This window comes from Nansenia antarctica (genome assembly GCF_963989245.1).
Source record: "Nansenia antarctica genome assembly, contig: SCAFFOLD_238, whole genome shotgun sequence".
In the NCBI taxonomy this organism is placed as follows: Eukaryota; Metazoa; Chordata; class Actinopteri; order Argentiniformes; family Microstomatidae; genus Nansenia; species Nansenia antarctica.
In genome coordinates, this window is record NW_027662404.1 from 7,501 (window position 1) to 21,920 (window position 14,420).

Sequence of the window (14,420 nt, forward strand, 5' to 3'; positions counted from 1 at the left end):
CACAGTGACGGAGGAGAGGACAAAGAGATGGATGAGAGATGGATGAGAGGAGAGAGAGATGGAGGACAGAGAGATGGAGGAGAGGAGAGGACAGAGAGATGGAGGAGAGGAGAGGACAGAGAGAAAGAGAGAGAAGGACAGAGAGATGGAGGACAGAGAGAAAGAGAGAGAAGGACAGAGAGATGGAGGAGAGGAGAGGACAGAGAGAAAGAGAGAGAAGGACAGAGAGATGGAGGAGAGGAGAGGACAGAGAGATGGAGGAGAGAGAAGGACCGAGAGATGGAGGAGGGGAGAGAGAGATGGAGGAGGGGACAGAGAGAAAGGAGAGAGAGGACAGAGAGATGGAGGAGAGAGAAGGACAGAGAGATGGAGGAGGGGAGAGAGAGATGGAGGAGGGGACAGAGAGAAAGGAGAGAGAGGACAGAGAGATGGAGGACTACAGAGTGTGACTCTACAGGGTCTCCAGAGGGACAAAGTTAAGGGAAAACAAACAAGCTGACTCCAGGAAGCACAGCCATGATCCTAATTTATAACCTGAGAACAATGGTGTCATGTACGGGGTGGGAAGGGGGGTGAAGACCCTCTTCTCTCTCTCAGACACCCTAAACCCCATCCCATCGGCCTTCAGATCAAATGCCAACAAATACGGAATCAGCTCGTTGTAGATAATAATTAATTAATTAATTGGTGCATATCTGACTGTGATTATGTCTGTCTATGTCTGTCTTCCTCAAAGGAATCAAGTTTCGGAAAAAATCGACTGTTTGGGAATCATCGTTTGAAGATTTATTTTTGTACCGTATGTATGTTTTGATGGTGGAAAGGTTGCGTGTTAATGTTATGCTCTAGTTCTGTCTATGGTTAGTCACCCGGGGGGTGTTCCATCAATGTCGCTAAAGGAAAATCCGGACTTCTTCTGATAAATCTTGCGAGATTTACAAAAAAAAAGCCAGCCTTAAAATAATCTTATCAATCTTAAATAAGATGATCAAAACAAGCCTGGATTTTCCTTTAGTGACATTGATGGAATACCCCCCAGGTGTTTGAGGGTGGAGGTCAGTTAACCACCAGGGTGTGGGAGAGTGGATGTCGGTTCTGCCTGCGTGTGTGTGTGGGAGTTCTGACAGTTTGGGGGTCCAAAGGTTTTAGCTTGGTGTTTTGCACTACCAGTTGTGGGTTTAATGACCAAATGACACAGGATGTTCTAGTGTGTTACTGTTGGATAAACTGATAAACCTGCATTGGATAAACGTTTTGTTACACAATTGTAACAGACTTCTCCTTGTGTTGTGTAATAATCTTTCAGACAGCAGTTTCCGAGTCAGTCAGTCAGTCAGTGAGTCAGTCAGCCAGTCAGTCAGCCAGCCAGCCAGCCAGTCAGTCAGACAGAGAGAGAGAGGAGGATAGACAGTAGACTGACAGGGAGGATGGGTGAGAGAGAGGAGGATAGAGACAGTAGAGATTGACAGGAAGGATGGGTGAGAGAGAGAGAGGAGGATAGAGACAGTAGAGACTGACAGGAAGGATGGGTGAGAGAGGAGGATAGAGACAGTAGAGACTGGCAGGGAGGATGGGTGAGAGAGAGAAGGATAGAGACAGTAGAGACTGACAGGGAGGATGGTTGAGAGAGAGAGAGAGAGAGAGAGAGGAGGTTAGAGACAGTAGAGATTGACAGGGAGGATGGGTGAGAGAGAGAGGAGGTTAGAGACAGTAGAGACTGACAGGAAGGATGGGTGAGAGAGAGAGAGAGAGGAGGATAGAGACAGTAGAGACTGACAGGAAGGATGGGTGAGAGAGGAGGATAGAGACAGTAGAGACTGACAGGAAGGATGGTTGAGAGAGAGAGAGGAGGATAGAGACAGTAGATTGACAGGAAGGATGGGTGAGAGAGAGAGAGGAGGTTAAAGACAGTAGAGATTGACAGGGAGGATGGTTGAGAGAGAGGAGGATAGAGACAGTAGAGACTGACAGGGAGGATGGGTGAGAGAGAGAGGAGGATAGAGACAGTAGAGATTGACAGGAAGGATGGGTGAGAGAGAGAGGAGGTTAGAGACAGTAGAGACTGACAGGAAGGATGGGTGAGAGAGGAGGGATGACAGGAAGGATGGGTGAGAGAGGAGGAATGACATGCAGGATAGGTCGACGGCCAGAATCGAACCAGGGACCCTGCGATTACTACGCCACCAGGCGCCCCACCAACAAACATGTCAGAGCGTAACGCCCCTTTAACAGCTGACCAGGGTGTCCACCACATCACCTACGCCTATCCCTTTATTTATCTTCTGTGTCACTCATGAGCTCATACTTTCATACAGCTTAGAAAGGCCAAATTTCCATTGTCCTGGACCACGGGAGATCCTTCCCTGCCCTGGTCCAACCCGGGTCCTGATCCTCTAACCCCTACACACACACATCACACATCCTCTAATACTCACCGGGTGATCCCGGTCAAGGGCCTGTATTGGCTGCAGGCTTTAAGGCTTAAAGCAAGGTGTGGTGGAGGGTAAACACAATCAATAACAACACAAAGGAGAGAGAGAGAGAGAGAGAGAGAGAGATCAGGTGTTTTAATGGTCTCCGCTGTTAGAAACTCACGTCCTACTTCTCACACACAGCTGTGCCACTCCAGACAAGCAGCATGTAAACATTTGAAAAGCTTTTGAAACAAGATACAAATGACAGAAGAAGAAGTAAACAGAGTAAGAACTGTAAGAATTAGCTAAAATGGTCAGTTGGCGTCATTTCAAATTTCTTTTCTTTTTTTTTCTTTTTTTCTCTTAATGGTGATTTCAAGAAAACACTTGAAGTTTATATGAAATGTGACACAGTCTGATCATTCGGTCCGCGTGTCGGCGACCGGTCAAAATGTTCAGACTTTTCTTTTGAAACACGGAACTACGTTTCGACGTTGTTGAGAATCACGGCACAAACTCTCTAGTCAAGCCAAAACACTGCAACAACGCAATGGATTGGGTGAGTAATCCCCACTGCTACCTAGTTAACTACAACACTACTTTACATTGTCAGCAGGCTCACAAAACAAGCTGTGTCAGTTGACTAGCGACATGTCGTTGATTTTCAACAACGCGGAAATGTATTCACATTTTTTCGAAAGAAAAGTCTGATCGTTACATGGGATCCCGACATGAGGACCAAAGCATTAGAACGTGACACGTATATGCACTTGCTGTCTATCTGGGTCCTAGAGGAGTGACCTTATGACCTTACGCTACCTGAGGTCAGGTGGTGACACCTTCACCTTTGGCTCTGTGATCGTCTTTTATCAAAACTATTAAAATATAGAAAGTCATCTCAGGCTTTACAAATCTCAAGTTTTACAAATCTCACTTTGGATAAAATAGTCTGCTGCTGTTATATAAGGGCCTAAGTAAACACCTGCTTCCTTTTAAAAATCGTTACGCCTCTTAAGAGACACATTTTCCTTAACATGTCATGTACACGTTCTGATTGAACTCTTTAGACTTGCAGTATAAAGTACTTAAGTGCATAGATTCTTTTTACTCTGTCGTTGATTTGGGAAAATAAATGTGCAGTATAGCCATTTACGTACTCAGGTCAATATAGCTTTTACAAAGCATACTGAAATCGGTATTAAAATCGGAGAGACGTAGAAAAGTGAAGCTTTAGAATCCAATACTACAGGAACCCCCATAGCTCTAAGTGCCCCAAGTTGAAACACAAACACAAAACACACCGTCACATAACACTAATAAACACTGTCAACAAAATACATCAACAAAATCAAAAATACAAAGGTTGTGCTTCTGTAAGGCTTCAATGCTCAAATGAACCAGTGATGTCATCAACAAGGGACATCGCTGTTTTTCCCAAACAATCTGAGTAGAAAACCAGGTTAAGACAACATCGTTAAAACAGAAACATCATCAGCATTAGACAGATTAATAATCTACACAAACCACAGAATAATAATAATAATAGCATGTATCCTACGTGTCCGTCTGGCCTTTACAAAAATACAAATTCATATTCAGAGACTTTCAAGCGGACAGGGAGAAGATAAAAAGGGTCAGTTACACGTCATGGCTTCCTTTGTCTTTTTTTTTTTTCATTTCTTTTTTTAAATATCTTATATCTGTTACCAGAGTCACAGCCACATCACAGAGGTTGAAGCAGGCAGGTAACGAGAGAGAGAGAGAGAGAGAGAGAGAGAGAGAGAGAGAGAGATAGAAAAGGTGTTTATGTAAATGCAGAAACTGTACATGTCATAAATCATGCAAAATAGCGTCTAGCACAATTCTCCCCACACTCTGACACTGGTCATGTCTCTGTGCAGCTGTTACTGTACCCCACCCCCAAATATTACACTACTTCTGGTACAGGTCTAGTGTGGCCAATGACAATCCGTTAAGGCAACTGTCATGGTCGTCATGGTAACAGCTGTCATGGACGTCATGGTAACAGCTGTCATGGTAACAGCTGTCATGGTAACAACTGTCATGGATGTCATGGTAACAGCTGTCATGGTAACAACTGTCATGGACGTCATGGTAACAGCTGTCATGGACGTCATACACACACGTTATTAGACACACAGGTAAACAACAGGTAGGAGTCTTGCGTTACTGACATCGGGTAAATCTTATTACTTGGTCAATTCAATCTCCTGTATCACCCAGGCGGGGGGTCTGGACTGGGGCTAGGGGGGTTAAGGCACCATCATTATTAGATTAGATTATTAGATTAGATTCAACCTTTTTGTCATATTCTTTTGCTCGAGACATAGTCAGCGCCCCTGGAGCAATTAGGGGGTTATGTGCCTTGCTCAAGGGCACAACAACAGTGGTAGGCACCTTAGATATGATGCCAGCAACCCTCCAGTTCACCAGCTCACATGCAGCTCCCTCCTGAGGCGGGGATCGAACCAGCGACCTTCTGATTGCTAGCCGGCCTCTCGAGCCTCTAGGCTACCTGCCGCCCCTAGCATGGCTGTGTGTCATAGGGAGCAAAGCTAAGCTAAACAATTTTAGAGTAGAAATACGTTTCTGCTGGTTCTCTCTCTCTGCCTGATACTGATCTACCAGAGCAGAGATCTATGCTCTAGGACCGGTGGGTATTTGTTTATTTTTAATCCGAACACGTCAGAATAATGTGGATCATTCTGAGCTACACTGAACAAAAATATAAACGCAACACTTTTTGAAACAATTTGAAATCAAAGACCTAAGACTTTTTTCTATGTACACAAAAGGCCTATTTCTCTCAAATTGTGTTCACAATTGTGTTTAAATCTGTGTTAGTGAGCACTTCTCCTTTGCCGAGAAGAGATAATCCATCCACCTGACAGGTGTGGCATGTCCAGATGCTGAATAGACAGCGTGATTATTGCACAGGTGTTTCTTAGGCTGGTCACAGTAAAAGGCCACTCTAAACATGTGCAGTTTTATCACACAGCCACAATGCCACAGATGAAGTTTTGAGGGAGCGTGCGATGCAATATTTCTGTTCAGTGTAGATTTAAGCGTGTTGAAACACCGGGTCCAGTACGTTCTAACTAACGGTCTGGTTCTGAGGTCCTCTGGTTTATGGCTTCACATCAACGCGAGTCCAGAGATAACGGAGTTAGCTAGGTCACAAGGAGGGGTCCTGACCCATACTGGGGGTTTAAGGGTTCGCTGGTTCGGGGGACAAGGCTAAGGGGTTTACAACGTGGACTCAAGGCTAGGTTTAAAAGTTACGGTTAGTTACCTGTCCGTAGGTAGTTAAGGGGTAGTTATGGCTTCTTCATAAACACTGATGCTGATGTTCTGGAGCTGACCCGGGCCGCTGTGGCCCCGAGGGCCCAACTGGGCCGCTTTCATACCTGAGATGCTGCTAGTACCGACCGGAGATACAGGCCCCTCCCACTCCACACACAGGCCACTCCCACTCCACACACAGGCCCCTCCCACTCCACACACAGGCCCCTCCCACTCCACAAACAGGCCCCTCCCACTCCTCTACACAGGCCCCTCCCACTCCACACACAGGCCCCTCCCACTCCACACACAGGCCCCTCCCACTCCTCTACACAGGCCCCTCCCACTCCTCTACACAGGCCACACCCACTCCTCTACACAGGCCCCTCCCACTCCACACACAGACCTCCCAAACAACCTAAGCATTACCACCCCCTCAGCACATTGTGAGGCGGTCCGGTTCTGTTCTGTTCCGATTGGCCGCTGCTGGTCTTAGTGACGGGTTCAAAGGTTATGGCAAGAGTTGCTGATTAGAGAGAGAGAGCTGGACCACGGTTCTGGTCCAGCTCACGTTTGTGACGCGGTCTGGGTCGTTCGGGCCGCAAGTCGGCAACCCATGAGAATGTTCAGACTTTTCTTTTGAAACACGGAACTACGTTTAGTAGTTAAAGCTAGTCAAGCCAGAATACTGCAACAACGCAATGGATTGGGTGAGTAATTCCCACTGCTACCTAGTTAACTAGAACACTACTTTACCTTGTTAGCAGGCTCACAGAACAAGCTGTGTTAGTTGACTAGCGATGTGTCATTGATTTTCAACAACGCTGTTCGAAAGAAAAGGCTGAACGTTAAATCGGCTGCTGACTTGCGGACCAATTGACCAGAACGTGTCACGTTTGTTATATACTAAGAGGTAAGAGACTGGGGTTGGGTCTAAGGTCTAAGGTAGGAGACTGGGGTTGGGTCTAAGGTCTAAGGTAGGCTGGGGTTGGGTCTAAGGTAGGCTGGGTTGGGTCTAAGGTAAGGGGACTAGTGCTGAGTTTAAGGTAGGTTTAAGCGAAGGGATCAGCTGAAAGCATTCCCCTTCTGCAAGAGAAACGTTAAGGTTAAACGGTTGAAAGAAAGAAACACGTTAGAAATATACAACAAAGAGGAACTCTTGTCCTTAGAAGCCATCTGGAAAACTGAGCTGGAATCATCGACATAATGACACAAGAAGAAGTTCATAGACAGGGTCACAAAGCCCCACGTATAGAAACGAGAAAAAGGAAATTCTACGAAGGTTCAGATAGTTATTTTTTTGTCTTCTTTTTAAATGTTCTTTCTTTTTTTAAAACGTCTGCAATCCCATTGGTCTCGAAGCGGGGACACCTCATTGGCTGTTCGAGTCGAGGTCGCTGGATGGTTTTATTCCTTTCGCTGCTCACGAGTCAAATCCACAGGCAGCAACCCGTTGCCATAGCGATTTCTTTAGAAAAACGGTCCAGCTGAGAAGGACTCTGTTTCTGAAGAACCCAAATACGCTCAGGACAAAATAACAATAAAAGAGGCAAGTAAAGGAAAGGGAGGGAGTGTGTCTGTGTGTGTGTGTGTGTGTGTGTGTGTGTGCGTGTGTGTGTGTGTGCGTGTGTGTGTGTGTGTGTGTGCGTGTAGGAGTGTGAGTGTGTATTAAGAGAGGGTGTGTGCGTTCCCTAGTGTGTTAAGACTGTCCCTATGAACATCCAAAGGAAGCTGGTCCTCCACGTTCTCCCCTGACCCCCCCAACCCCCCACCCCAGACTCCCCCCCTCCCCCCTCCACAAACACAGCTGTCCCCCGAGCCCCCGCGGCAGTGGAGGGGGGGGGGGGGTTCATATCTCCATAACAACAGAGTCTCAGAACAGCATCCTCACGCCTGGGGTGTTCCCCATCTGGCTGGTGTGACACAGGGGGTGAAGGGGGAGGAGCTGAGCAGAGGTGGGGGGGGTCGGGGTGTGGAAGGGGTTCCTATGTCTTCTGGGGGTCTGGGGAGAGGGGTCCAGGAGTGTTGGTTCCGTCCAGACTGTGTATGGGCACGTGGAACTGAGGGGTGAACACTGACGGGAACTAGAGGAGAGAGAGAAGAAGAAGAACACATCAGGAGGAGGGGAGAGAGGAGGAGGAGGGGGGGAGGTGAGAGGAGGAGGGGATGAGAGAGGAGGGGAGAGGGATGAGAGGAGGGGAGAGGAGGGGGAGAGGAGAGGAGGAGAGAGGAGGGGAGGGGGAGAGGAGAGGAGAGGAGAGGAGGAGGTGAGGAGGAGGTGAGAGGAGAGGAGGGGGAGAGGAGAGGGGGGGGAGAGGGAGAGGAGAGGAGGAGAGGAGAGGAAAGGAGAGGGAGAGGAGAGGAGAGGAGGAGAGAGGGATGAGGAGGAGGAGTGTTCTGACCTGGAACAGGGTGTGTGCTCCCTGGCGGCGCGTGGCGGGGCTGAGCGGGGCCACGGGGCTCAGCGTGCTCCAGAAGTGGATGTTAGACAGCAGAGGACTGGGGGTCAGGAGCAGGGTGGGAGTCTGGGGGGGGGAGGGGGAGAGAGAGGGAGGGGGAGAATTTTAGAGAGAGAGAGAATTATAGAGAGAGAGAGAGAATTATATATATAGAGAGAGAATTATATATATATAGAGAGAGAATTATAGAGAGAGAGAGAATTATATATAGAGAGAGAATTATAGAGAGAGAGAGAGAATTATATATATAGAGAGAGAATTATATATATATAGAGAGAGAATTATATAGAGAGAGAGAGAGAGAGAATTATATATATAGAGAGAGAGAATTATAGAGAGAGAGAGAGAGAATTATATATAGAGAGAGAGAATTGTAGAGAGAGAGAGAGAGAGAATTATATATAGAGAGAGAGAATTGTAGAGAGAGAGAGAGAATGGGAGAGGAAGAGAGAGAGAGAGCATTGTAGAGAGAGAGATATAATTTTATAGAGAGAGAGAGAGAGAGAGAGAGAGAATTGTAGAAAGAGGGAGCGAGAGAAAATAGGAGTTATGATCAGATCAGATTAGATTAGATTAGATTCAACCTTTCTGTCATTGCACATGAGAACATGAGAACAGCCAAATGTATTGTTGCTCTGGACACAGGGTCAGCCATAGTCAGCGCCCTGGAGCAATTGACCTATCGCTAAGGCACGCCCCAAAATAGAAATTGTCCAATCATATCACAGCAAAAAGTCACGACAGGCAGAAAACTCGGACAAACAACTCGCTGATATCTGATGGTGAAAAGCTTCTGGATGAAATATTCTTGTCATCTTAAAAAAAACAAAAAACATGTCTATTACTTGGTTGTGGTAAATCAGACATTGTAAGTAATTGAATGTCATTCAGTCTCGGTCGGTCAGTCAGTCACTGGCAGTGAAGCGTTGTTTGTTTGTTTGTCCGAGTTTTCAAAGGGGGCGTGGCTTAGCGATAGCTCCATTAGGGGTTAAGTGCCTTGCTCAAGTCCCCGGTCAACAACGACCAACACAAATGACCACGTCGGACATCCAGACCCGTCACCAGGGCCCAGTCTTAGGGTGGGCTAATGAACTGCATGGGGGGGCACAATTATTATTAACTATTTTATATAATCCGATATGCTATGGTATTCGTCATGCACAGTGTGCGAATTAAATCACGGTGTGCGGGGGAGCCCAGGGATTAAAGCAAAAAAAAATATCTCCTGACGGGAAAAAAAAATCTGGCCAAATCGGGGCCGGTGGCTTTCCGTGCGCAAAGCGCGCGTGCGATTTTCCGTTCTACTTTCTAATGCTTTGACTTTTCTTTCGGAAAATGTGAACACATTTCCGCGTTGTCGAAAATCAATGACACATCGCTAGTCAACTAACACGGCTTGTTTTGTGAGCCTGCTAAACAATGTAAAGTAGTGTTCTAGTTAACTAGGTTACAATGTAAAGTAGTGTTGTAGTTAACTAGGTAACAATGTACAGTAGTGTTCTAGTTAACTAGGTAACAATGTAAAGTAGTGTTCTAGTTAACTAGGTAACAATGTAAAGTAGTGTTCTAGTTAACTAGGTAACAATGTAAAGTAGTGTTCTAGTTAACTAGGTAACAATGTAAAGTAGTGTTCTAGTTAACTAGGTAACAATGTAAAGTAGTGTTCTAGTTAACTAGGTAACAATGTAAAGTAGTGTTCTAGTTAACTAGGTAACAATGTAAAGTAGTGTTCTAGTTAACTAGGTAGCAGTCCAATCCATTTCGCTGCTGTATTTTGGCTTGACTAGCGAGTTTGTGTTGTGATTCTCACCCTAGTTTCACCCTTTTCCATAGTTTTGAATAATACATGTGTGGACTGACGATGTAGCGTAGCCTAACTTATTCTAATAATTATTTAACATAGTTTTATTCTGATAATGATTCCCCCCTCCTCCCAGACTTACAAGGTCACATTATTATTGGATTGGTTGTTTGGTGCCGGGTGAAGTTAGCTAAACATTTAACCTGCTAGCTAGCAAGAGAAACATAATGTCACTCTCCAAAGGTCTAAAGAGGAAAGTTGACGGTGAAAACAGGGCATTTAAACAGGAATGGACAGCGAACTATGCGTTCATCCTACCTGGTCTCATCAATGCAAAGCCGTTGTGAGAGACTCACATTTTCCGTGCTCACAATGAATGTTCCCTTCCACCTATACATGCGAGTTGTCCTTTTCATCAATGAATGCGATAAAGACGGACTAGAGGAATCGATTGGTGCATAAAAACCTTGAGAACTGCCGGATTAAAGTGACGTCCATAATAATAATAAATAATAATAATACATTAGACTTATAGCGCTTTTCTAGACACTCAAAGACGTCCATATCACCAGATAGCCAACAAATAGTGACCGATGGGAGATGCCAGTTTTCTCATTAAGTGAGATTTAATAGCCTAATATTATTTTTTCTATTTTTAATGAATGGCTCATTGTAATTATTATCCCTAGTAATGTAGCGTGTTTGCTCTGTCATTAAATGTTTTTCAGGAGCATATAGGCTAAGCGGATTCAGCTTCTTCTTTTTTTTTGCGCCGATTTAGTTGTCAATGTTTTTCATAAAATTAAACTGCATTTGCTTTGTTACTGTTCACATGTGTGGTGCAGTCACATTCACATAGCCTATAAGTAAACATTAAGTTTGAATTATTTACTGAGCTGGCGTTTTTTCAAACCACACACCGCATGTCGGCTATTTCAGCACCACGCATTGTCCACCTACTTATGAGGGGTTCAGCGTCAGTGCACCCCGCTGCAAGTTACTGTCGCATAGTTGTAGCCAATAAAGGCCTATATGTAGGCTATATAGGCTATTATATATTATTTATATACCTAATACCAACATCAAAATAGATTGTATGCCTCTACAAATCATATTACACCAGGTAAAATCCGTCACAACTTGGAATAAATCCATCGCAATTTGGAATATTTTAGAGCTCCCCCAAAATTTCACAAACCATGTTTCCAGGGGAGCTCATGTCACCACTAGGGAAGCTATAGCTCCCCGAGCTCCCCCTTATTTCGCACCCTGGTCATGCAACACTGACATGCATAGTAGGTTGCAGAGGCTAAATTGGACACGTAGCCTACCGATGAAGACTAGACCTAAAATTATCAGAATGCAGCAAATAACATAACAATAAACACAGGCGAAGCTGGTTTATTACAAGGCCTTGTCGACCCGAGTAGGCCTAAGCTAAAATTATTTGAATGCAAGTTACTTGTTGTGCATTACTTGTTGTGCATTACAATGCGCACAGGTCAATAATTGGCACCAACCCGGCACACTTACAAGAACAATAATTAAATAAATGCCAGGGATAGCCTACGTAACAAAAATTAGGAGACTGGCACGCAATCAGTGCACTTCCAAAAGGGATACAGTATGACCGACCGATCGTGTGATCATCACATTAAAACCACCCATCTACAGCAAATAGGATCAGCCAGATCCTCATCATTGAACACGTTATACACAAAGCACATTAAATATAGCATAACCGTGCAAACAGCTCATCTCTCCAGTTGAAAAAGCTGTCGAGAATACTAGCAAAACATCACCACAGCGTGTGCTCACACGGACACACACGGACACACACACACACACACCCGGCTCAGAAAAGAAGGAGGCGGCGTTTTTCAGTGCTGAATCTCCTCATCAGTAAGTCCTTCCACTCATCCTTGAACTTGTGGGTGAGGTCCTTTTCGAAGGCAAGCTGAATCAGTTGAGCCTTGCGCTTGTGCAACATGCTGCGCCGATGCTCAGAGAAAACATTTTTAAGTGTTGAAAAAGAGTTTTCACAAGTCGCGGTAGACGCTCCCAAAGTTAGGGCGAGTGTATAAGCTTGGATGACAGTTGGCATGGCCTGGAGTGCTGAGTGGAATGTATACTGAGAATATTGGCTATTGTCCATTGTCCATCTTTGGGGGGAAACGAGGTGTCCTCCATCTTCTTTACCAGGAACCCACCACGAGCCACAGCATATTCAGATTCAACCACTTCAGTTCGAGCTAATCTTAGGAGAGGAGTGACCTTCGATGGATCCATGAAATCCTCGGCCTCTGGGTTTAAAGCAGCCAGCGCACCAATGAGCTTGCAGCTGCGCTCTCCAAAACGCGCATCCATCTCTCCTTGCACAGCATCAATAACACTGTAAAACACTCCCAGGAACTCTGTCTTTTCGCCAGTGTCCCTCTGTGACTGTCCAACCGTTCCTTCAACTACAAATGCACCAAAGCTCTTGTTAATTGTGCGTCTTCTCTCAGTTGGACAGCTGGGACCAGCCTCGTCAGTGGCTGAGGCTGGAGGAGAGCAGAGGTCCCAGAGCGCAGTAAACTCATCCTCTGTGCGCAGTGATTTTATGCATTCAGATGCACTGTTCACAAGAGTAACCGCAGTGAACAGGTCCATGTTCTCGCTTTGTAGCAGTCTGTTTGGTGGCTCGAAAAGTAACAAAACTTTCATCGGGGGGCTAGCAAGGCTAGTAGTAGCCCTAGCCCTAACAGTTGGGCTAGTAGGACTTACCTCACTAGTGGTAGCCGTCGGGGTGCTAGTGTCAGGCTGCCCACAGTCGCTAATGCTGGTGCTACGTATGTCCATCGGGGTTGGGTGCAGCTGCACCTTTCGAGGATTTACCAGTAATCCACTTTCTTATATCCATCTTTATTCAAAAAGCTTTATCCATCAAAAAGCGCAGATTTCACTCAACTGCTCAGTGCTCGCCTCACACAACTGAAATGGCGAGAGCAGCAGCGTGCGTAACGTGCAACTTTCAACTTTCAACTTTCAAATGATTGGTTGTCACTAGAATCCCGTCCAACAAAATGAAAAACACACTATTGTTTCTCAATTTTAATGTCTTCATTTAACATAAAATATGATTAATATTTAAAAAAAATAATTAATATCTGGCTGCCAGTTGGGGGGGCACCAGCACGTCTGTGGGGGGGCCTGGCCCCCTGAGGCCCGCCCATAGTGACGGGCCTGCGGACATCGTCATGGAAACACCGTAGAGGAGGCCGGGAGATCCCAGCACTTAAACCTGGAACGCTGCTGCCACCTACTGGGGGAAACTAGGTAGTGTGTGTGGGTGTGTGAGTGGGACATTTACATTTACATTTTTGGCATTTAGCAGAATCCTTATTCCAAAGCGACTTACAATCAATACATTTGACTAAGTGAATCATCAATCAACCAGTCGTAGCAGGAAGAGTAATCTAGGGGGGGGGGCGGGGGTGAGCGTGGCTGTAGGGAGGGAGGGGTGTGTGTGTGTGTGTGTGTGTGTGTGTGTGTGTGTGTTACCTGCAGCATGGCGGGTGTGTGTGTGTGTGTGTGTCAGGCCTACCTGCAGCATGGCGGGGGTCAGCGTGGCGGTGGGCAGGGAGGGTGTGTGTGTGTGTGTGTGTGTGTGTGTGTGTGTCAGGCCTACCTGCAGCATGGCGGGGGTCAGTGTGTGTGTGTGTGTGTGTGTGTGTCAGGCCTACCTGCAGCATGGCGGGGGTCAGCGTGGCGGTGGGCAGGGATGGGCTGTAGAGGTTCATGGGGGAGTTGAGGCAGCTGAGGTCGGAGGTGGTGACCACCAGGGTGGGGGTCCGGAAGTCCAGCACCTTGGGCTTGCGGTACTTCCCAGCGCTCAGGCTGCCCCCGGTGATGTACCCGCTGACGGGGGAGAGGCTGCCCTCCGCCTCCCCCAGGGAGGACTCTCCCCCACGCCCTGACTCTCCCCTCTGCACCTGGGACACAGGGGGGGAGGGGAGGGGGGGATTAAAACATGTAGGGTCCACGTTTGGTTGCAGGATTCCCACATCTTCTGAAACATCACATTCACATTCAAGCACCTTTCAAGGACTTTCAAGAGTCAGTTCCCTCAAATTCAAGAAAATTCAACAAAAACATTTTTGTATATATCTTTTTTTAGAGAGAGAGAGAGAGAGAGAGAGAGAGAGAGAGAGAGAGAGAGAGAGAGAGAGAGAGAGAGAGAGAGAGAGGGGGGGGAATTCAAGCACTTCCAATGACCCGTGTCTATTTTCAAAAACTTTTAAGACCTTGATTTCTTTTTCTCAAATTCACAAACTTTCAAGGATTTCAAGGACCAGTGGGAAACCTGTGGTTGTGTGTGTGTGTGTGTGTGTGTGTGTGTGTGTGTGTGTGTGTGTGTGTGTGTGTGTGTGTGTGTCTGGGTCTGTCTGGGTTCCTGCAGGT

The 14,420-nt window shown here is 46.3% G+C and overlaps 2 protein-coding genes across 2 annotated transcripts in view; one reads left to right on the forward strand and one right to left on the reverse strand.

Annotated features, from left to right (window-relative positions):
• mfsd4aa (major facilitator superfamily domain containing 4Aa) overlaps window positions 1-7,639 on the forward strand; it is a gene marked incomplete at both ends in the record, with an annotated part of 15,135 nt that extends 7,496 nt beyond the window's left edge. The window contains 2 exons of the mRNA XM_080551304.1: window positions 1-4; window positions 7,495-7,639. The exon at window positions 1-4 is cut by the window's left edge and continues 51 nt beyond it. Of these exons, the coding sequence (XP_080407430.1) occupies window positions 1-4; window positions 7,495-7,639 (149 nt within the window). The remainder of the gene's footprint in view (window positions 5-7,494) is intronic.
• A 50-nt stretch (window positions 7,640-7,689) lies between these two features.
• The window catches only part of elk4 (ETS transcription factor ELK4), a gene marked incomplete at its 5' end in the record, with an annotated part of 10,472 nt that continues 3,741 nt past the window's right edge, over window positions 7,690-14,420 (reverse strand). Inside the window, 3 exon segments of the mRNA XM_080551307.1 lie at window positions 7,690-7,801; window positions 8,120-8,242; window positions 13,703-13,951. Coding sequence (XP_080407433.1) covers window positions 7,703-7,801; window positions 8,120-8,242; window positions 13,703-13,951 — 471 coding nt within the window. The 3' untranslated portion in view covers window positions 7,690-7,702.